The sequence below is a fragment of the Cupressus sempervirens genome, chromosome 1 (assembly GCF_028749045.1).
Source record: "Cupressus sempervirens isolate cs-2001-9-10 chromosome 1, ASM2874904v1, whole genome shotgun sequence".
In the NCBI taxonomy this organism is placed as follows: Eukaryota; Viridiplantae; Streptophyta; class Pinopsida; order Cupressales; family Cupressaceae; genus Cupressus; species Cupressus sempervirens.
Window position 1 is genome coordinate 159729956 of NC_143118.1, and position 23661 is coordinate 159753616.

General features: G+C 39.0%; 1 protein-coding gene across 1 annotated transcript in view; it reads left to right on the forward strand.

The window, feature by feature from the left end:
• The window catches only part of LOC149576639 (Transducin/WD40 repeat-like superfamily protein), a 129368-nt gene extending 107074 nt beyond the window's left edge, over positions 1 to 22294 (forward strand). Inside the window, exons 8-9 of the mRNA XM_089818679.1 lie at positions 21339 to 21659; positions 21731 to 22294. Of these exons, the coding sequence (XP_089674805.1) occupies positions 21339 to 21659; positions 21731 to 21898 (489 nt within the window). The 3' untranslated portion in view covers positions 21899 to 22294. The remainder of the gene's footprint in view (positions 1 to 21338; positions 21660 to 21730) is intronic.
• The last annotated feature ends 1367 nt before the right edge of the window (positions 22295 to 23661 follow it).

Sequence of the window (23661 nt, forward strand, 5' to 3'; positions counted from 1 at the left end):
TGATAATTGGATTATAAATCATGTAATGGTAATTGTATATTCAATAATGAAAATGGGGTTACATTATATAGGCAATTATATTATGATGTTTCTAAGACAAACTAATGTAAACAAAAGTTGGAACAAGAAACTACCTAAACAAACTAAGATGACCATTAAGAAACATTGCAATATTTTATACCCTCCCTTAATGGTCATCATTTTAACTACCCTACAAGAGCCATAGTTTGTAGGTCTTTTGGTCACAAATGAATACAAGGTTGCATCTTTTTGGTCACAAATGCATAGAACCATAGTTACAAGACTGTCATGTCCCCTCTTTTAGCTCAGTCTAGCAGAGACATGTGAGTTAGCTTATTATGGGGTCTTGTAGGCTAACAGGGTTGGATAGAGACCCAGTATGGTTATTTAGTGTTGGAGACTTGATGTTCTGGTAGTTATTGATCAGTTGGGAGATGTTCCTTGTTTTTAGGACGTAGTTCCTACTTTTTAGGAGGTATGATCCTACTCAGGGTTGGGTCTCCATGAGATTACTCTTTGGGTTCAGTTTCAGAGGGATAGGGCTTGTTTCCTAAATTTTAGGAGCATCCCTAGATTTTAGGGATAAGACTGCTAGTGGATCCTTGATTTTCGACTTCAGTCAGAGATAGGTGACAGGATGATTTTATGGTTTGTGATGTTAGTTGGGCATTTTGTGCCTATTTGGGTTATATTTTTAATATTTTCTAAGTTAGCGTTTAATAATTAAATAAGGCTAAGTTATTAGCCATTTTGGAGTAATAAGGGGTTTTTGACCACATCTGGATGCGCATCCTATGGTGTGCTAGCTTGTTGGAAAGGTCTCGAAATTCTCTAAATCTTTTTTTTTGGTCTCAGGGCAATTCAGTGAACAGATTTTTGTCTATGAGGAAAAAGGTCATTTTCTAGTAACATGACCACTTTAAAATAAGAAATTATAACACTTTCACTACACGACACCACTTGGAGACAATTAGGGTTTGATTTGCAATTGAGAGGGGTTATAAGGAGATAGAAGCTTCATTTTAAGATCATCTTTTGCATATTTGACAACTTGTTTATGAATTTGCTCTGAATGGCCGATTTCTAGTCTGGGACGCAAACCCCAGGTTCGTGATTGGCTGGGATGTAGCCCTCAGCAATCTTTGGCACCAAATTTCTTAAGCATTGTGTGTGGTGATTAAGGATAGAAGCATCAATTCTCATTGGGGTTTCAGCGTGGCATATCATCTTTCCAGTTGGGACGTGGTTCATTGCAGCCCGTGGGACGCCATTTGCAGTAGATACACCACGTGGTGTATAGAGTATTGCTTTTATTCACCTTCAAATCCATGCTGGATTCCAGAACAATCTTCATCTTCTAGTTTGACATCAAATTTGTATGTGAGCTTTGAGAAATGTATTGGATTTATTGCTTGGCTTTATAATTCAGACAAATCTGCCTGATACGGTTTGCAATAATTCTGATTTTTACTAAATACCTTATTTATTTCAGTCTTGTTTCATGGTTGCTGTTCTCTATTCTTTTCTATGTTATAAAACCATAAAAAACAAACAAACCTTTCTGCACTTCTGACTAGTTCTGCAAGAAAACATAAATAAATAGGAAAACAGATGTAAAAATATAAAATTACAGCAGATCAGCAGAAGAGATCCATCAGGGATCTTTCACTCAGACTCGCCTCAGACATAGACTTGAACTCAGCATTTGGATTCAACAAATTGACAAACACAAGAAATTCAAAGATTTTTAAGAATTTAAAAACTTTGCTTATGCATCATTTAGTCAATTAATATCAAGGACAGAACAAATGTAAATTTCTAAAGGAAAAAAGTTAATCATGTTGAGTATTGTGTTTGCATTGAAGGCTGTTGGTGTTATCTCCCTTGAAGTGGACTATGAGGTTACTCCCTTGAAGTGGCATATTATTATCAAATGTTTACAATATATTTCTTGTTATATTCTTCTACCATGCAAGTTATTTCATAACAGCTTCCCTTAATTTTTGTTGTTCTTAGTAGATCAGAAAGAACATTATGAATTTTTGGATCAATATCAAGTATATAATTGCTCAAATGTCATCATCTTTCAACTTTGTCAAATAACTTGTTTAACAAACATTTTTTTTTTCAATCTTTCACAAACCTTAAAAGTATTCTTAACTTCTTTATTGTTTTGGAGATGTCTAGTTCTTATTTTAAAAGGAAAGCATTTTATTTGTTGCGATGCTTACAAATTTGATAATCTTATCTGCATTCTTCTTAATAGACAAATTGTTATGCTTTATACCTGCTACATACAAGAAATTTTGACTACTCCATGTTGATTGCCGTATTGGGAATCGCCATTGCTATTGCAATATTATCATTTGAGCAAAAAATCTAATTAAAAATGTTTATCTTTTACTTTATGGCTTAGTTGGCTGTGACAGAGTCCTGGCCATGGGACTTGATGGAGCCCTATTTTTTGGAAAAAATCAGGTCTCCATTTATGGAATAAGGATGGAATTTTTTTGAAAATGAGTCTCTTTCCTACTTCACATGAGGATTGTGCTGACAAGGAAGAGATTTGGGGATTTCAGAGGTAGTATCACAAAGCAAGATTACTATGTCCACCACAATGATTCTAAGAAACCTAATGTATCAACATGTGAAGATTCTTTACAAGTAGTATGATGTTGGGCAGAACATTCTATTCATCACAAAGATTCAGAGACACATCAATTCTCTACAGGCTGATATACTTTCAACAGAAGGAAGCCTCAGTGAGTTTAATAAGCTTGGGCAGCGAAAATCTGAAATTGACGTTGTTGTTGATCAAGAACATATGAATTCCGAGGACTTGGATAGCCCTGGTACAGAAAATCCACTATATTGTTGCAAATGTGGACTGTTGTTCAGGCACCTCTGATCAGTCTGGTAAAGAAACTTTTTGCTCTGCATAATGGGATTTTTTGTGTTGTCAAAAGAAGTTCAGTTCTCTGCAACCAGAGACTTCTGATTCAGAAGGTTAAGTACCAGTGGCATCGGTGATTTCTTAACATCAATAGCTGACAGTTATTTTCAGCTACGTACAGGACACTTCTCTTAATTCAGAAACAAATATCTTACACAGCAAAAGATAGCAGCATGCCTTAAAGGTAGTAATAATCAAATTGTGACATTGAGAATGAGAACCGCATCATGATCTTACAGTCATCATACTAACTGATATTGAGGCTGAGTGAAAATTACAATTCAATGGCAGTAGTAGATTGTTTGATGAACTCTAAAAAAGATATATTTATGGAATAATGTCATCCTTGCAAAATTCAGAGTCTACAGATATATTAATTTGTGACAGCCCACGCATGTAGTTTTCAGTGTTGAGAGAGGAAGGATTACTCACAAAGGTTATAAACTGGCAAATACAAACACGTGCTGAATGAAGCCATCTGTTTTGATTTTGTTTGCAGAGAGAAGTTGTTGATCACTCAGAATGGTAAAGATATGCATGTCCACACGTACAAGTTCCCAGCCTGTGTTGATTCATAGGATGGGGATTGGAAGATGATTGTATCGATTCAGATGGATTTAATATTCATTAGTTTAATATGTATACATACTCTTTGTATTCGAATAGAGAGGAATGAACGCTAAATTTGGAGAGCATGAGTTTCAGTTGCTGAAGAATGATTACCCAAGAAGCTTTGGCACTTGTGTTTTGTAGAAGCTGCTGGAGTGTTGTTCTTCACCAATCATTGCCTAGTGATTTATATATGACCCATATTTTGTGTTTGGTGCAGGTTTATGGAATTCAAACGAATGAAGCCAACAACATATTTATAAAGGGTCGCAGGTTCATATAGCACACGCATGCGGATGAGGAGCAGAGGATTTTCGAAAAGCTGAGGCCCTCAAATATGGAGTTGCTGATATAGATCTGAAATATTTTGTTGATCCATTGCAACTTTTAAGAATAGAGAGCTTCCGTCAATGATATGTGACTATCCAGGTGGAGGAGCCGTCAGAATCTGAATGAGTAAGGAAAAGGAGCAAGCAATATAAATATTGATAGAGCACGATAATTTTAGAAGAAGATTGGCGTCTTCAAATAATGGCAAAGAAGGATGCAATGCATTACAATAAGAATTGATTAATTAATTTTTACATATGCACAATTTGATATATTATATTCTTTTGTCGGTAAAGAAATGAGCGATTGAACAAAGCTCATGAATTTGAATTATTGGGTGAATTTTATGTGGTCTAGATAGATTCGCAGTAGATATATCATCTGCAAGGAGTGTCTTTATTGTGATTTTATTTCCGGCATAATTATTTATTTTAAATTTGAGTTGAAATATTATTAAGTTGTGTCCTTTATAATTATTTTAAAATTCTATAAATGTTTTAATGTTCAGACAAGTGGACTAGGTCATTATTGCATTTTAAACTTGATAAAAATTAATATTTTGAAATATTTAATTATTTGCATATTTATGTCTAGTTTGTCTCCATATCATAGGAGTTAAAGTGCATCCTAGACTAGTTTAAAATTGCATTTGTATAATTGATCCGTTGCGTCTGGATTAATTTGTTTATAGTTTAAGTACATTGAACTTTATAAAGTTGTATATCTCAACTTATAATATTGACTCTGTTTGCCCATTTAATTAAGCACTGGTCTTTATTTTATTCTCAATTCATAATCCATATGCTGGCAACTGTTTCATTTTTTTTCATTGAGGAATTAATATGTTCATTTGTTGTGTTCATTCTTTATTTAAAACATTATTGCATTTATTTATTAATTTATAATTTTCAAGTTTAAAGTTTTTCTATAATTCTTGCTATTAGGAAAACTTTCAATACACTCGCGTTCTAATCAATTTGCTATAAGTGTCTTGGATCTAAGTGTTTTGTCCAAGATTAGGTACACCCGCCTTGGTTTTGCAGAGCCAGACGCATAAGAGATTTGGATCACATCGATCAATCCCATCAAGTTGGCCACAACTGTTCAGCCCGTAGGTGAACAGGAGAGAAACATATTAATCAATGCAAAACACTATTCATTTATCAAATGATTTTCGTACACAACAAGGATATTTCATACAATGATAATGATGTCCAAATATATAAGTGTTCATGACATTTATAATGTCCGAAACGGTGCCAATGAAACGACACAACTGTGTTTGCATCGGTAACTGTCTAACTACCCTTTTTGTCGGACAACATCATTCCCCTCAAAAAGAAAAGTTGTCTCCTGGTGACTTCAAAAACTAACAAAAATAGGAGACAACAACATACAACATAGAAACAATATAGAATAGGGAGGAGGTTGCATCCTTGAAGTGCTCTGTTGTTGGCACAACTCATACACCTGATCTGTGCAGATGCGTAAATCCTTTTGGGTCCGTGTGTTAACCTCCACTGCCTCCTTCAGAAGAAGCGTTGCATCCATGGCTTGGGCCTTAGCTGTCTGCAATTCTTACTCGGCCGCCTGTAATCTTTGTTCGGCCTTCTCCTTGTCTCGCAAAAGCACTGCGCACTTGGTTGCCCATGTTGCTTGTTGGCTAACCAATTTAGTAGCTAACTTCTCCCTAGTTTCCCTCTCAACTGTCATAGATCTCTTAGCTGCTATCCTCTCTAATGCCCTGTCTGCCTTTGCATGCCTATGAGCATGGTAGATGCCCTTATATACCCCCACTAGCTTGTGTGCCAGCTTTTCCATAGGAGTGTTGCACGGTCTCAACTCAGGGTCTGTAGCCCAATCAGCCAACATCTGTGGTGTTTCCACTGCTGGCCATCCCTTGGCCTCAAAGTAGGAGCGAAAACGCTTAGGACACACCCTCCATATGTAAGCTTGGATCAAATGTAGCTCCTTCCTATGAGTTAAAGCCTGATATGCAACGATGCGTCATTTCTCCATCACAACCTGCATAGCTTTGATGTATGCCTTACATCTATCCTCATCCGACCCATAATCCTCCTTCCCCACATCGTCGATATTCCACTCCCCATGGTATCCGTCTCTGCCTCTCCTGTGGTAGCCACATCCACATCCGGTGCCGCCTCCTCTCCGGGCGCATCCTTGGACTGTAGTACTCCCACCTCCTGTGACTCTAACATGGTAGCTGCTCCTTGGGATACCTCTCCATGCGTTGAGGATTGGATGGAGGGATCGACCTCTGCAAGAATGAGTCGGAACTACTGTCGTAAGAATGCATTGGCTCTGTCCATCACCTCAATCTTCTCGGGCTATGCTGTGTATGTCATCTCGATGCTCTCAACTGGGTGTGCTGGCAATATTGGCTGGGCCTCAGCCAACTAAGAGGAATATATGGTGACCACAGCATCAGAGCCAATCACATCTAGTCGAACCTGAGGTTCAGGCTCTAGCATGTGCATCTCTACTATCTCTGTTGTTGGTGTTGCTGTGCAAGTGGATCTGGTGAAACATTTTGTGAAGTCACCACGTCTGTCATAGCCGTCTGTGGAGTCATAACATCTGTCATGGCCGTTGGTGGAGTCATAACATCTGTCGTGGCTATAGGTGGAGTCATGATCACTGACGCATGTCTTTGGCCAAACGGGGGAATGAGTAAGGTAGTGATTGTCAAGTGTGCCGAAGTTGGCAATTGGGGAGGGGTGAAAAATGTGGATCCGCTGACTACTGCTTCCTTGCCAACTTCTGCCGAGGTACTCTCTTCCTCGGAATCGGGCCCACTGCTCTATGGTTTCCTCTCTTCCACTGTTCCTGTCCCTGTATGCCTCCAATCCCTGCAATACTTTCTTCTGACCGGCCGCAGTTCCACCTATGTCTAAATGTCTCTAGTAGAATATTGGGGGTTCTCCTGGCGCCAACTTCCCCTATGGTGGAATGTCAAAGTCATCGACTGGAACTTGATGAAGGGCTGCCTCCAAAAACAAGCCGATGGCATGATGTGGCATGAAAAATGTCCGATGCTGTAATGTCATAAACTCATCCATTCTGTCGGTGAGGACCGTGGACCAATCATACATGGTACCATTCATGATGCTGTTCATGAATTTAATCTGTGGCAAGGATATATCTGAGGCCCTACTTGTCCTTGTCAACCTGCTTTTAATTACATCCATAATACATCTCTAGTGGCCCTCTCTAATGAAATCTCTCCGTAGTCCTCGGCTCTTGGCTCCCTTCACCATAGACTCCATTTCCTCTAGTGTGAGATCGCGGCCCACCAATTTCAACCAATACTCCTTACGTTCTTGTGACAACTTGTGATTCTTGGTCTCCACTTTATGACCTCCTTGGCTAGGAAAACCAAAAACCCTATTGAAATCTCGCAGTTTGAAAGAGATTGTCATATGGTGCTTCTTGTAAAAAATGTACTTGTTCTGCGGTTCTTGTTGTACATTTCTATCATAGTTCTTAAGATGGATTCAAATATTTGAGTGGAAAATACTGGGAGTTGTACTGCCCAATGTACTTGCGCTCATACCAAAATTTGTTTGATTAAATTGGTATCTGCAGTCTCTTGCCACCATTTCCAGCACTCATTGCCATTCAATCCTTTGAATTGAACGGTGAGGTGTGACAGATCGGCCTTCACTTTCTGCTTCTTGCTGTTGGATGCTGTTAGCCCTGCAACTCGGACTCTAGAAGCCAACACTCGCATTCTTTTCCATATTTTCCTTCAACTGATTTTTCCACTGCTTTCTTTTCCCTGCGGACTCCATAGTAACAGTTTCTTGTTTTGTCTTTTAATGTAACCAAAGGAAACAGTTAGGGTAGGGTTCTCTCTCTCTCTCTCTCTCCGGCGGCAATGGTTCCCACGTTGAATGCCTTTGCTGTCCTTTATTTCCTTGCGGATATTCTTCTCTTCCCGCAGACGCTATGCTTTGAAATATGGTCCCTTTCCCCAGAACATGGCTTCTCCTTCAACGAATACTCTTTTTATGACTTCCAGTGGATGTTCTTTCTGGATACCGACACCAATATTGCTATCGCAGACTTCTCCATCCTCAGCGTAAACTTCTTTGTTCCTCTTGCGGCTTTACTTGCTTTCGTGGATTAACCTTGGCAATTAAAAAAAACCTATCCGCGGCATATCTTTATAGCAACCTCCACAGATGTCAAGTATTAATGCCCAAAAAATCCTTTAGACATTAATGCTAGAAGTGATATTCTTCATGAATGACCTATCTAGCTTAAAGTGGTTCCTGGGGGTTGAGGCTCGGTACACGACTCTCCTAATCGGTACTGTGACTTTTCCGATAGTGGTAGGAAGTTGTAAACAATGCTCCCTCAAAAAACGTCGACTATAGACTTGCTCTCAATTTTTGTGCAATATTATTGTTCGAACTTCACATTCCTCTGGACTCCCATGAGGTGCTTGGAATGACATCTGCAAGGCACAGTGGAATGATAATTTTGCGCAAGTTTAATATTTGTTGTGCAGCACCAGTTGTGGTCACGCATCTCTCCCTTCGTGGAATATACACCCCCATGGAAACACTTAGTGTCCGTGAAACATGCACCCATGGGACACTATGTATGTGGCCATGTGTTCGTGGGACGCTTAGTGTCTGTAGTCACATGCGTTCGCGGGACACTTAGTGGCCGTGGAACACTTTTTTTAACCACCTAAGTGTAATTTGCGATGATTTCTTACTTCTCCTTGTTTCTGATAAATTTTTAACTTCGATCGATTGTTGGTGTTGGGAATTTCATGCCCATCCAAGGTCCATAGTTTTATGGAGCCATTGTCGCCCACTTCTCACGTCATATGGTCCAAGCCATTTAAGCTTCAATTTTCCTTGTTTTATCTCATTGCGACCGTTGTACTGAAGTAGGAGTTGTCCTGGTTGGAACCTCGTTCTTTTCAAGTGTTTGTCATGCCACGCCTTTCGACGAGTTTGCGCCACCTTTGTTGCTCGTTGCGCTATTAATCTGCATTCATCCAATTTGTTCAATTGATATAGGTGTTCTCGTAGACTCTCCATATCTCCGAGTCTATTGTCGATTGCAATTCACAGACTTGAGACCATAAATTCGGTTTGTACCACAGCTTCTTGGCCGAACATCAACTAGAATAGCATTTGTCCCATTGTGACTTTGAATGTGGTACGATAGGCCCACAGCACCAAAGGTAACTTTTCCTTCCAGTCTGCTTGTTCGACGACACATGATTTGTATATGATGGCCACTAGAATTTTATTTGTGGCCTCCACCTGGCCATTGGCTTGTGGGTAGTAGGGACCTGACAACGAATGAAAAATCTTGAATTCCGTTATCAATAATCTGATCATGTGGTTGACAAAGTGACCCCCTCTATCACTTGTCAACTAAATAGGTATGCCATGTTGTGTGATGATTTGTTCATACAAAAACTTAGGTGTACTAATTGCAGAATTATCAAGTAGTGCCCATGCCTCTACCAACTTTGTTAAATACTCCTTGGCTACCACTATGTGTTGGCAGTGCCGGGCCCTACTCGCCTTCAGTGGACAGACGAAGTCTAGTCCCCGATGTTCAAACAACTCCTAGGTGTGGGATGGGTTTAATGGCATGAAGTCCCTCTTGTGGTTTGCGGATTCTCTGGCATGTATCGCAGTTCAACACCCATTCCCGTGCATCATTGTAAAGTGTGGGCCACCATAACCTAGCAAGAACCTTCCGCACTGTTGTCTCGGGTCCCATGTGGCCACCTGCCAGACATTTATGTGCTACCCTTAGAACACTTTGCACTTCTTCCTCCATTACACATCGTCGTAGTACTTGATTAGGACCCATCTTATTATAGCGAAGATCATTTATTAGTTTAAAAGTCCCGGCTTCTTAAACTAGCTTCTGCTGTTTGCTTGGTGGCATCTCTCTCGAAAATTGAGAGGTTGATAGATACTCCCTTATAGACTCGTACCATCCTGGAAGAATGGCGATTCTGAATAAGTGTACATCCGGAAAATCATCATTGACCCCTTCTGGCAGCTCCTCGGACCTGATTCGGGAGAGCTGGTCGGCAATGACATGACTCTTCTCGGGTTGTACAATGATGGTGAAGGTCTGTAGTAGCAACAAACATCTGCTAATTTTGCCTTGGATGATTGGTTTGTTCACCAGGTACATCAACGCTTGGTGATCCACGTAAAAGGTAAATGGTGTAGCCAATAGGTAATGTTTGAACTTTTGTGTCGAGTACACCATCCCAAGAGCCTCCCTTTTAGTGGTGCTATAATTCCTCTTGGCTTTTGACAGTAGCTGACTTGCGAAATACACTGGGTGATCAAGGCCATGGTCAACAGTCTGTGCCAATGTCTCACCTATGGCAAAGTTTGAAGCGTCTACATGGACATTGAACTCCCTGTCCCAATTTGGATACGTCAATATGGGTGCTCCCAGCAATCTATTCTTTAGTTTTGTGAAGGCGGTCTTCTACTCGAAAGTCTAGATGTATGGTTCTCCTTTTTGTGTCAACTTGTCCAGGGGTAGAGCAATTCGGGCATAATTCTTTATAAACCGTCTATAGTACCCACTGTCCCCAAGAAAGGACTTGACTCCAGATACGTCCGTCGAGGCTTCCATTTCCACTATCACCCTTTATCAGGGTCGGTCTTTAATCTTGTCTTGCAAACAATGTGCCCCAATAGTTTTCCTTGAGGAACCATGAATCGACATTTCTTTGGATTTAATGCCAGCCTTGCCCGTCAACACCTCTCCATACGCTCCTAGAGTGCCTTCAAGTGGTTGTCCTATCCACTGAAAATGGACCAATCATCCAAAAATGCTTGGAAGTTGCCTATCGACATTTTGTCAAATATGTGCAAAATGATCCTCTGAAACGTGGTAGGTGCGTTACACAATCTGAAGGGCATTCAGTTATACGCATACACTCCATCCTCCACCACAAGTCATTTTCAGTTTGTCTTCCTCGGCAATGGAGATTTGGTTATAGCCAGAGAATCCATCCATGAAGGAATACATCTCATGTCTAGCCACTAAATCTAGAATCGTGTCGGTGAACGAAATTGGAATGGGATCTTTTATTGTGACCGCGTTGATGCACCAAAAGTCCACACATATCCAGATTTGGATCCCGTCCTTCATGGATATCACAATTGGTGACACCCACTCACTTGTTTGAACTTTGAATATTATGCCGGCTTCCAGCATTCGTTGTATTTCCTCATCTACGCAAGCTGCATAGTTATTGTTCATTCTGCACAGGTATGGCTCCGGGTACCAACTGTATGAGGTGGACACACATCTCCGATGGGACTCCTTTTAAATCCTTGTAAGTCCACGCAAATACATTTTTTGTACTCCAAAAAGATTTTGAATGCCGCGACCTTCAGTATCGGGTTTCAGTCGTCTCCCACAAGTATGTTTCTCGGATTCTCTGCGTCTCCAAGTTTAGTAGCCTCTACGAACGACTCTTCATATCTTATCTCTTCTCCTTCAAAGCAATGGGTGGGACTCACTGATCTCTGCGTTTCCTTCTCTGTATTCCACAAACGCTGGTGGGAATACCTCATCTTCTGGCCCCTTGATGCCAAGCATGTATGTATGGAAGAGTTCATAATCTTCCCTCTGCCAATGGAATAGTCCATTTAGTGAACTGGTCTTGTCTCCTGAACACTCCTCCAATTCTAAAATGCCTTCGTCGTTTGGATCCATTCTTCCCTCATCTGTCCGATGCCCTCCGTCTAACTTGGACTCCGACGACGATGCCATTTCTTCACTCACCATTTGAGTTCGGAGATCAATCGTAAATCCGCTATCCACTTTTCATTGACAAGATATTCTTCTTCTAGTTCTGATTTACTTTTGCGGCCACCAACCATCCTCTTCCAAGAATGGCGTCATATCCCTTTTTCTTCAAGGCAATCACTACAAAATCCAACACAAATGGCTATGTCTCGATAGTTACTTGTTGAGCCACCAGGGTCCCTAGGGGCTTTATCCCCTGCTGGTTGGCACCAAGCAAGTTGAATGTGGGCGGCCACAGGGTAGGCTTGCCCAATTTCTTCCACATCTCCTCAGGAAGAACATTCACCCTAGATCCACCATCCACGATGGTGTCCATCAGGATGGTTCCAAGGATTCCCATCTCGACCACCGTTGAATGTTGGCCATTGCTTACTGTTAGCAACATGGGATCCATGGTCGACCCTCCTGTTACCATTGATTGTCCCTTCGTTGCCGACGGGTTTGTGTGGGCATTCAATAATGCCGTCCTTAGTTGCAGTATCATTTGTAATAGGTCTTGAACTCTAACGGGCACCTCCATTTGTAGAATCTGATTGACTAAGTTCTCTCCCTCCGATTGTCGAGTAGTATCTTTCGTATCTTTAGTAGCCTTCATTGCCCTTTCCACGTCTTCCTGTGCCTCTCGTAGCCTTTGCTTCTCTGTGCGGTGGTCAGGACAGGTGGCTTGGTTAGCTTGGTTGTGGGTGACAATCATAACTTTTTCCTCATCAATATTAATGAGGTTTACTTGTTTTGGGCAGTTAGTGTCTTTGTGGTCCCGTGGACCACACCATCGACATAATTTTTGCGGAGTGTCATTCTTTGGACACTCTCTGGCGAAGTGGCCCCACTGGTTACATGCCCGACATTGAATTATGGGCCTTCCCTTGGAATCATATTGTATTCGATTCCTATTATCATTCCCGCCTTGTCCTCCTCTCTGGTTGTTCCAATAGCCGTCAGATGTGGCATTATTGTTGCCCTAGGTCTCATTGTTTGTGCTAGAAGTGGATGGTTGTTCCTGTGTGAACAATATCTGTTTGCTTCTAGTCTTCATGTTGAACGGACATTCCTTTGTAGAATGAGCTAGGACCTGACAGATATCACACATTGCCTTTTTGGGTCACGCTCTCTTTGAATGACCTTTTTCTTTGCAATCCGTACACTAAATTTCTCCTTCCTTTGTGTGGCCATTGGTTCCCATCATGGATTTGAATTCCTGCCGCTCTAAGTCTTTTTGAAGTGCTTGTATTTTCGTGCTGGGCTCCTCCTCACTCTCTCCATTGCTTCCCTCGTCAGAGGATTCATCGCTCTCGGAGGAGGATGAAGAGTTACTCCTCCTCCTCTTCTTCTTTGCTATTTTGCTCTCACTTTCTAGGTTTAAGGCACAGTCGTATGCATTTGTGTATGATGTGGGCGGAACTATCTTCATTTTCCTTTTGAATGCCTTGTTGTGGCCTTCTCCAAACCAATTTTTTTTAGTTCGTTCGTGGGTTGAGTATCCATCCGGCTAAAAAGATCTTTTAGCCTTCGATTGTAGGCTCGAACAGTATCCTTCCCTTGTTTATAGTTGTATATTTCCGCTACAACCTCGTTGTCGTCCTGGAGCAGTTGGAATTCTGCTTGGAACTCTTTCTTCAGATCATCCCATGTGGATGCCTTGTCCATGTCAGAGGACCAATCCACTGCCACTCCCCATAGGCCGGTGGGAAATTAGTTCAACCATTCATCCGCATTCATGACTGCATGGGCAGTCCATATCGTTTCTCATGTATGGCAATGCCGCACGAGATCTTCCTTCTCGTCACTTGTGAACTTCGAGAGTTTTTGTTTTTGAGACATCGTGCTTCTTGCCCTTTGATTATCACTAGATCGTGTTGCTAAACTATTAGAAGTTGGTTTTGACGGGTTACTTTGACCACTGTGTAGTGCCACTCCGACACTTCCTTTTGCCTCGATGTCTTCTGCTGGCCTCGCCGCCTCTCCTACTTCTTCACAGGTTCCCTCTCGTAGTGGTGTACGTGATGAATGCAAAAATTGCTGGTTTGTCTCCTCAAGCACTACTAATCTATACTGTGTTTCCTTGAGCAACTCCTCGTTACTCCGTTCCCACCATTCTAGTGAACTGTGGCACCCTTCGTTGGTTCCTGTGAACCTCGCTATGACCACCACACTAGGTGATTCCTTCGGCTGCCCCTCAGCCCATTGCCCAACAAGTTATCTTAATCTTCGTCGTCGTTTGGCTTCGCCATGCACAATTTGTACTTTGTTGATTTCTTCCCTCAAATTCCTATTCTTATTTAAAAGATTGGGCATTTGACATATACCATTATAAAACAAAACCAAAACAGAACACTCTTTTTATTTAATTATTCTATATACATCATGTGTCGACTTATGCGACAGTTACAGATTTCTGAGTGCCCTAGACACCACGGCACAATAGTTCATGGTTTAGTTTTCTGATGCTATGCGTTCCTCTCCTCATAGAATTTCTTCAGGGTCTCCTAACAACGTTCCTTGCATTTCGCTTCCTCTCGGCATCTCTTCTGTGCCGAGTAGGCTTGTGCGATCAGACAAGGAAGTTGGTCTAAAAATTTGTTCGTGGTTGGGCTTGCATGCATAGCATCTCACACATTGTCTCTTGTAACCCCGTTCTCCACGACTTCTCTTCGTATGAAAGTTTCCAGACCTACAGGATACAAAATGTGAAAGTTCTGCACTGCCTCGTGCTCTCCTTCAAAATTTTTTGTTTCGACGTCGTCATTCGTCTTCCGATTGTCTTGTATTGTTATTCCCATTTATCTTCGTCCTTCCATACTACAAATTCGAACTAGCAACGACGCCAAATGTTCAGCCTGTAGGTGAACAGGAAAGAAACGTATAATCAATGCAAAATACTATTCATTTATCAAATGATTTCTGTACACAACAAGGATATTTCATACAATGATAATGATGCCCAAATACATAAGTGTTCATGACATTTATAATGTCCAAAACGGTGCCAATAAAATGACACAACCGTGTCCGCATCGGTAACTGTCTAACTACCTTTTTTGTCGGACAACAACCACCGGTTGGATATCCCAGCATCGAGTTGGCAAGACTTGTAGGATTCCAATTTGTGGTTTTGGGAACCAACAAATTGGTGACTCTATTAGGGACAGTGGCAAAACAAACCCTGAGAGTTTCTGATTGTAGACTACTAAGAGTTAGATTCTATTTAATTTATTAAAACATTTTGATATATTTGAAATTCTAAATTGATAAGTTTTTTACAGTGCATTTAATTTCCTTAAAGATTTCAATCTCTTGGAATTATTTTATAAATCTTAAATTGCTTTATAAAGATTTGATCTTGTAGGAGCATTGTATGTTTTTCTTTAAGCTTTTTTCTGTAGATTCAATCTTTGGTGACGTATACTCTGCTGGAAGGAAGAACTCAAATTCTTGAAGATTATTCATTTCTTCCATTTGGAGGTGGCGACTTTATTGTTTTTTGATTGGTACTTTAACAAAAGGAGTGCTCGGATTATCAGTGACTTTGTTGAGGGAGAGGACTCAGAAAGAAATGGTAGATGGTCTTCCAAATGTATTGATCATTTGAAAGAAAGCCTTTTGTTCCAGATGGCATCAGGCCATTGGATTTCAGCGATTTTGATTATGAACCTAGCAAGTTATCTCCAAAGCTTTCACAACTAGTACCAAAGTGCCATGGAGAATGGAATGAATTGGCAATTCAACATTTGGATGCATTCTATACATGTATATAAGATTATGAGATTTGTGTGGAAGATCAGGTAATGAAATTGTTTGCCAAGACTTTGAAGGACAATGCAAGACATGCATATGAATCATTACCCACACAATGCATCTCATCCTAGAAACAATTTGAATAATATTTCTTATATGAATTTCATGATACAAGCAAGGAAGATGACGTGTGTTATGAACAAGATGAAAATCAAAGCTGCAACATGGAAGAGGATCTACTTGATGTCTTTTTCAATATAGAAAGATATAAGGCGAGACTTCAGCACATTTGTTTTTGAGGATGCTAAACGCTTACCATGAGATTCCATCGAACCTCAAGCCTCCTTAGAAGGAATTTCTGAACAAAATTGTCAAGTTGAGAATCTTGCCAAAGGACCCTGATGTAAAGCTTCTTCTTCAGATATGGGATGAAGCTATTAAAGATGAAGAAAAGGATGCCAAAGCAAAACATGAAAATAATGATGTTTCAGATTCAAATGTAGAAGAAATCGAAGAAAAATCTGATCATGATGGGACGGGTAAGGAATTAGACTGTGAAGAATTTGGAAATGATGAAGAGGATTCTCTGAGCATCGAGTTGGCATGACTTGTAGGATTTCAATCTGCGGTCTTGGGAACCAACAGGACTTTTTGAGTCAAGAGAGCCCATGGGCTGCAAGTCCGGGCCGGACTCTGGAGTATTCAGCCAAGTCAAAGTCCAGTGGCCAAAAAACTCTAGAGCCCTGACTTGGCTTATGACTCACAAAGTCCTGTAACTATGCATAGAACATTCTGTAAAATGAACCTACAATTGAGACCCTTCCTGATTTAGCAAACTTCTTGATATGACCAAGATAACTGAAATCCTTTCAGCCAAAGGTTGGGAAACAAAACTGGCCGTCCCTATAGCCAGAGACACCAAGAACAACTTCTCAAACTGAAGCCACAATTTTGAGGAGAAAATCGCCAAACCCAAACTTCAGAAAAACAACCACAATTTTGTTCAAAAAATTGCCAAAAACTTTTGTAAATGAGTAGTGCAACCCAAAATAGACTACAAGAAACATGAGTTTTGTGGAGAAAATTGCAAAACCCTTGATGTGATGCTGAGATCATGCATAAAAAACTGCCTGATGTTTGTGGAAGAAAAATTAAAAAATCCAACAGTTTTTTTGGGAAAAGATTATAAAACTTTAAACTTTTTGAAGAAAAAATATAAAACCCCAAAACAATTTTTATGGAGTAAATTGAAAAAAGTAAAGACAATGTTTGAGGAGAAAAATCAATCAAAGAAAAATCAATCAAAACCACACATGACTTTTGAGGGGAAAAATCGATCTAAACCCAAAACACTGAAACATCAATTATGCTTTTGTGTAAAAAATCATAAAATCTTCTTACAGAGAAAGATGCCATGAATGTAAGGACAAAATCAAGCAAAACTCTTCAGGCACACGACAGAAAAAACTTAACATCCAGCAGTGGGAACCTTGGTGAGTAGGTGGCACAAAATCTGAAGCACAGATCTGCTCAAAATGCTAAACTTTTGTTTCTGAGGAAAAAATAGTAAAATTCACAAAAAATTTCCCTGATTTTTATACAAAAAATCAGTCAAAAACAAACAAAAACAAAATCCATAATCTTTCTCAAAATTGTGCAAAAATCAAATTCTGAAACCCTTGATTTTGATGAAAATTAGAAAGACCATCATCCATGACTTTGAGGAAAGAAATCAGATAAATCCTTGATGATTTTTTGTAGAAAAAAATAGTAGACTCATCATAATTGTTTTTGGGAAAACATCAGAAAACTTACCACAAAATGCTTTAGATGCTGTGCGATAAAAAATCTTAATGTCTGCAAAAAAAAAAAGACAGTCAGACACCTTTGAAAAGAAACTTTCTGGAATTTTCCTTAGTGGAAGCCTTCGTATGAACAAAGTTTTCTACTATATCCAGCAACTGCATGAACGATTTTTTCCACTATTTCCAGCAACAAACCAATTTTTTTCATTAACAAAAGGAATTTTTGGAAATAATTTCCAAGTAGGTAACCACAAAATTTTCTGGAGAAAATTTGTCAATAAACTTCACTGACTCTAATTTCATGCTCTAATACCATGTTCTAATGATTGGATTATAATTAAGTAATTGTAGTTGTATATTCAAGAATCAATAATGAAAATAGAGATACATTCTACAGTCCCCGGGGACGGGGGGATGGGTAACCCCCACTTCCCCTCCCCGCCCCCCCCCCGCCCCCACCCAAGATATTACCTGTTGATTATGTGGCTGAAGAGGTGCAAGGAATTGATTGTTATAAGCAATTAACAATAACATTGCATGGTATCCTTTGAAAAATTAAACCAATTGTTATGAAAGGAAATGTTGGAAGTAAAGAGGTGACTCATTGACTTCAAAGGCTGCCACCTATTGGAAGTAAAGAATGGGATAACTTTTTGATTGATTTAATTATAGAATTATTTATATCTGCATGTCTGTAATTTCATGAGCATTGCATCTGCGGACTCTATGTTGTAATATAGAGTATGCTTGAAATATTAAGTATGCCTTCTGACTTGTGCAATTAGCCATGTTAGGAGGAACTGAGGTGGTCACTATTGAGAGAACAGTGGTGAGGTCACCTTCTAAGCATCTCACCTCATGGTTGAGATTGGGGAATCTCCATGGGGCCGAAGGGGGACAAAGTGGACTGCCTTTGGGCTTAGACAGGATACACTTTTGGGGTACCCTGCTGTGAATGGTACCCACATTACTCGCCATGGTGAATAGGTGTTCAATCATTTGAAGCCAAGTTAGGCGTGGTGAGATGGAGATGGTATATAGGAGTTTTTGAGTCACCTCATCAAATCGCCTTACCTTATTACTTCTATGTTTGGGTCACCTTAATGTTAATTCTAGCAGTCTTGATTTGATCATATTGTTTATTTTTAATTTTAATTGAATAAATCTAACTATTAGTTATGATTATAAATAAAACCTGACAGTGTTGCAGGGCTTCAATCAAAGTGAAAGGAATCTCTTAAACCCTACTTGTTTGACAAATGTTGTGATCTAGGGCAAAATTTGGATACTTATAATTTGGGGACATTCATATCATATGAGTTAATGAAAATCTTTTCATAGACATCATAATGAGGGAGTTACAAAGCATATCAAATGTCATAAGATTTAGAAAGATTAATGAGGGGGCCACGAACCATCCTAGATTGCAAAGACTTATGAGAATCACAAGTTTCTATTATACAAAATAGAAACAAGTTATAAATAATTGCAAAGTGACCTGATTTTTTATTATTTCTGTTCTATTATGGTACATTATTTAAAGATTTGAGGAATTCCCAGTTGCACCTTAAGTTAGATTTTAGCCCCGAGTTTTTGGCTAGAAGGGAATGAGTATACTATATTTTAATATTAAACCCTGGTAGATCTAGCACTCGAGAGTAACATTCTTTCAGAGTTGGAACCCAATATAATTTGTAGAATGATTATGATAGTATAGAACTGTGGTATGTCTGGTATTAGAGACATCTTTTCAGAAACGGAAACCAAAAGTATCCAAGTTATTGGAGCAAAATAAAGTGGACGCTTCTATCCAAGCAAATCAGAAGAGACAATATCAGCTATATAAATATTAAACCATGTCCCAACTGATATTATATTAATTTTATGCCTTCCATTTGCACTCAGTCCTTGGAATAAGCTGTATGGTAAACTCAAACTCTGATCTGTTAAAGCAGTCAATCTGGACAACTTTTTCTGAATTTGTTGCCTGGGACATTTTAGCTTGAGTTAATTGGGTATGGCTATTCGATATCCCTTATAAACTAAGTTGCCGTATTTGCCCAGAAATCTTTAAATTTGCCTGATGCCTGTGAAATTCCCTGCAAATTCGCTGTTTCAGACCCTGGTCAATTTAGGGGGAATTTGTAGCAACTTTGTTAGATGGCAGCGGAGCCTGGGCAGAATTTGAACCAAATTTATAGTGAATTTGAGAAATCCAAAATCAATTAGTTAAAACTTAACATTCACTAATTACTGCTCACCATATAATCAGTTACGGTAACCATAATGAGAATTCCAAATAGGCATTTCACGAATGTTCACTATAATCTATAGTTGAGAATGAGAAATCTGAACCGTGCATTGCAGGGCATCCATGATCCATGGGCGACATTTTTGATTGCATTCTGTGGACAATCTGTGGCAGGCATTCTGTGATCAATTTTTGATATAGAGTCTCCAACCCTACAGGCACTGTCTATACTCAACAAACACAAGTTACAGCTACAGGAACCCAAAACGAACCCAAATCCAGCCTCAAAAATTTTTGAACGAATTTCGAATCCAAATGCCAAACCAGAATTGGAACCGCCAACTAAGCTTATAAATTACATATTTATTTTGATAGGTGATCCAAAATACTGCAACTGTAGCTCTGGACAGCCTATTAGACTGGGAAACTAATCTGGTATTATGTTATATTTGATCTGTGAACAGCTACTGTGAAATGTACCAGAAATCTTATGACCATGCGCAAACCTTACAATCGCAATGAATACAAACTAGGAAGATGCTTTATTTCTTCTATATTATTGCCCAATACAGGTTGACATACAATTCCATACAGACACCAATATTTCATTGTAAACTGAGAGAAATCATAGAAATCATCCTCACTCTTTCTATGTCGTTTATCACCTTCTAGGAAAGATACCATCGGAAGCAATAAATTTGCTCCTACAAATGCGTTTTCTCTCACCCTTGATGTAGTCGCAACTTCTACTGAAGGAGATGTAACAATATATACAAGATGGGTGGATCTGAAAGTGCCAAAGACGTATTAGTGGACTGTCCTTTGATTTTCTTGTGATGGTAATTAAGTTTTAACAGATGCTTCTCGAGACAGTCCTGCAAATGAATCAGCAGATGATGAATACAGTGTCAGGGTGACTATGATGGGATGTCTTGTGCAGAATTAGGATCTATCGGCCCTTAAACTGGGCCTTACCATGGATCTGTCAGATAGTCTTCTGATATGATTACTCCAACTATATTCATCAGCTGCAAATCTTCATTGAGCTGTGTCTAAACCTGGATATAAAAATGCCGCTCCAAATTGATGGATGCGTAAAGTCAACTCACCCACCTGCAACAAGTAAATTTCACAATATGATCCACCTTGCAATTCCTGATTGGAACTGCCAAACTTGAGGGAAGGGTTTTTGTCCTAAACTCAATTATTTTTATCTAAAATTTAATGAACTCTTGAATTCAAAACTGAACATTTGCAACAAGAAACTCGTCATTACCAAAACGAGCACAAATAGCTTGTAGTCATACCTTTTGATTTACTACCCATGGGACCTAAACTGGGCACCCAAATTTGATTTTTTTAAAATTTTATAATATTTATCGTTTTATTGTATTTAGTATTGAAAAACAATTTTAATAAATAATAATAAATATATTAGAAGCTGCTAGAAAAAGGGGACATGACAGGCTTCATAACTTCATTCTTTTAAATGTACTTGCCAGTTTGATTAATAATGTTGATTGTTCTATGCATACAAATGCTTCTGGTTTTTTTATTGTGTATTTGTTTTTAACATCAACATTTCGGATCACACCCTGTGATCCATCATCAGGATGAAAGAGCATGCAGGAAATATAAATATAAATTTTGATTGTTGTTTCTAAAATTAAAAACCAGCACTGCATTGTCTTTGTTTGTAACCTTAATTTTAGTGTGGCACACAACATTTTTAATTTCAGAAAGCAGGAATACATTAAAGCTGAATGATAAAAATTGTCTAATTTATCTGAAGGTTTTTGCTACAACTGGAGATAAGAAAGAAGGTGGAACCCATATACTATATGATCCAGCCATGAGTGAGAGGGGAGCGCTTGTTTGTGTTGCTCGGGCACCCAGGAAACAGTCCCTGGATGATTTTGAAGTCAAACCTGTTATCCATAACCCACATTCCTTGCCCCTATTTCGAGAAGAACCAAGCCGTAAGCGTCAACGTGAAAAAGCGAGGAAGGACCCTATCAAGTCACAGAGACCGGATTTGCCTGTCACAGGTCCCGGTTTTGGTGGGAGGGTTGGTTCAACAAAAGGCAGTTTGTTGACCCAATATCTTCTCAAGGTATGTAATTGTTCATTTGTTTGCCTTGGATTTATTGAAAGCAATCTCTGATGGCTAATAACTAATTGCAGGAAGGGGGATTGATTAAGGAGACATGGATGGAGGAAGATCCAAGAGAGGCCATTTTGAAATATGCTGATGTGGCTGCAAAAAACCCCAAGTTCATCGCACCTGCATATGCACAAACACAGCCAGAAACAGTCTTTGCTAAATCTGATTCTGATGAGGAAGAGAAATAATACCTTGCTGACCGTCACAAATATAGACTCTTAACAATAGTTTTGACATTTTAGTGATATGTTCATGTTGCCTTTAACCCGTGCACATTCCTCTGTGAATTTATTGACCAATATTATTTCCAGACAAATTGTATGGCTTATTTTGAAGTATGCTGCAATTGTAGCAGCTTTCTTATTTGGGGTTCTCCAAATTCCCTATTTCTCTGCAGCAGCATAATCTGGAATTAGATGTAGCTGAAATGTGAAGTCAGGTGCTATTGTATAGCACTAAACATGAATATAACGTGTATCCACAAAATGCTTATAGTCAATACAGAACAACAGATGAGCTTAATCATTTTGTAACTCAATTTAATCTTACTGTAAATACATATTTGAGAATTAGAGAGTTGGCAACATTGTTTGAAGACAAGATTGTTTATGATCTGTTTAGCCTGCAAACTGTAGGTAGTCTTTATCACTGATGCTTTTGTCCTATTATTCATATGGAAATGCACTGTGTTTGTACTGTGGTCTTGTTTATGATCTGTTTAGCCTGCAAACTGTAGGTAGTCTTTATCACTGATGCTTTTGGCCTATTATTCATATGGAAATTCACTGTGTTTGTACTGTGGTCTTTTGTTCTGTTTTTAGTACAGGAATACATCTTGTTCTTTTGAGAAATATTTACTATACAATGTCAAAGAGGAGTGAAAACTGGAGGATCAACCTTGGTATACTCTATAGAGGCTCAAACAGTTCACTTTCCACCACCTTACAGGTCATTATTACACTGTTATTGATGTGGTTTACGGGACCAGCCACAATCTGATTCCTCGCCTATTTTGCAATGCCATATTATAGTGTAGCGATGTTCTACTAGGTGTTGTAGCAAACTCTAATTATGTTAGTTATGTCACACGCTATACCATATTCAAATGCAGGGATTTGAGATGTAAGAGGAGGGTATGGGGTAGGTTGGGGAAAGGCAGGGTAGTACCTATTCATTGGAGATAAGAGGTTTTGATCGTACATTTAGGATGTTCTATGAAATATCCCGAAGTGGGATATTGTCTCAAATCTGATTCTGGTTTTCAACTTTTGCCATGCTTTGCCTCATTTCATTGCAAAATAACATGTCCAAACATGTAATCTAAACATCCGAAAGAAGCAATATAGATTTCCAAGGAAATACGCAATTACAAAAACAAATTTATTGATAATGATTTTGATATAAAATATGCATATCTGTTAATCAAATATACTGTTTTTACAATGTTAGAACATGCATAATTTTCCTTCAAAACCTGTTTAAAACAGTGAAAGTCTGGTCACCATATGAACCTGGAGTGAGGTCACCTCTCAAGAAGTGTTGGGCTTCTATAGTCACATATGGCTGTTATTGTCAAACCAACAACAATGGAAAAATTAAATAACAAATTTAACATTTAATAATAGAATAATACCCAACTCCCCCATTGAACCTTTATAAAAATTGTCACTTAAAACGCTATCTATTTCCTTAATTTAATTCCTTCATTTAGCAACTTAGGCAAATAATAATATTTTTCTCACTTTTAGTAATTCACCTACATGACCTAGGAAGGACTAGTCATAACTTAAGTCGGCTCTTTTTTAATAATTGTCAATGATTAATGAAATTCATTTTACAATAACTATAGGCTTTTCATCCTTTTATTTTATTGCTCTTAACCCTTTTATTATGGGGAGAATAGTTAACATGATAGCATTGGTCTTAATTTATTTATTTCTATTTAAGATGA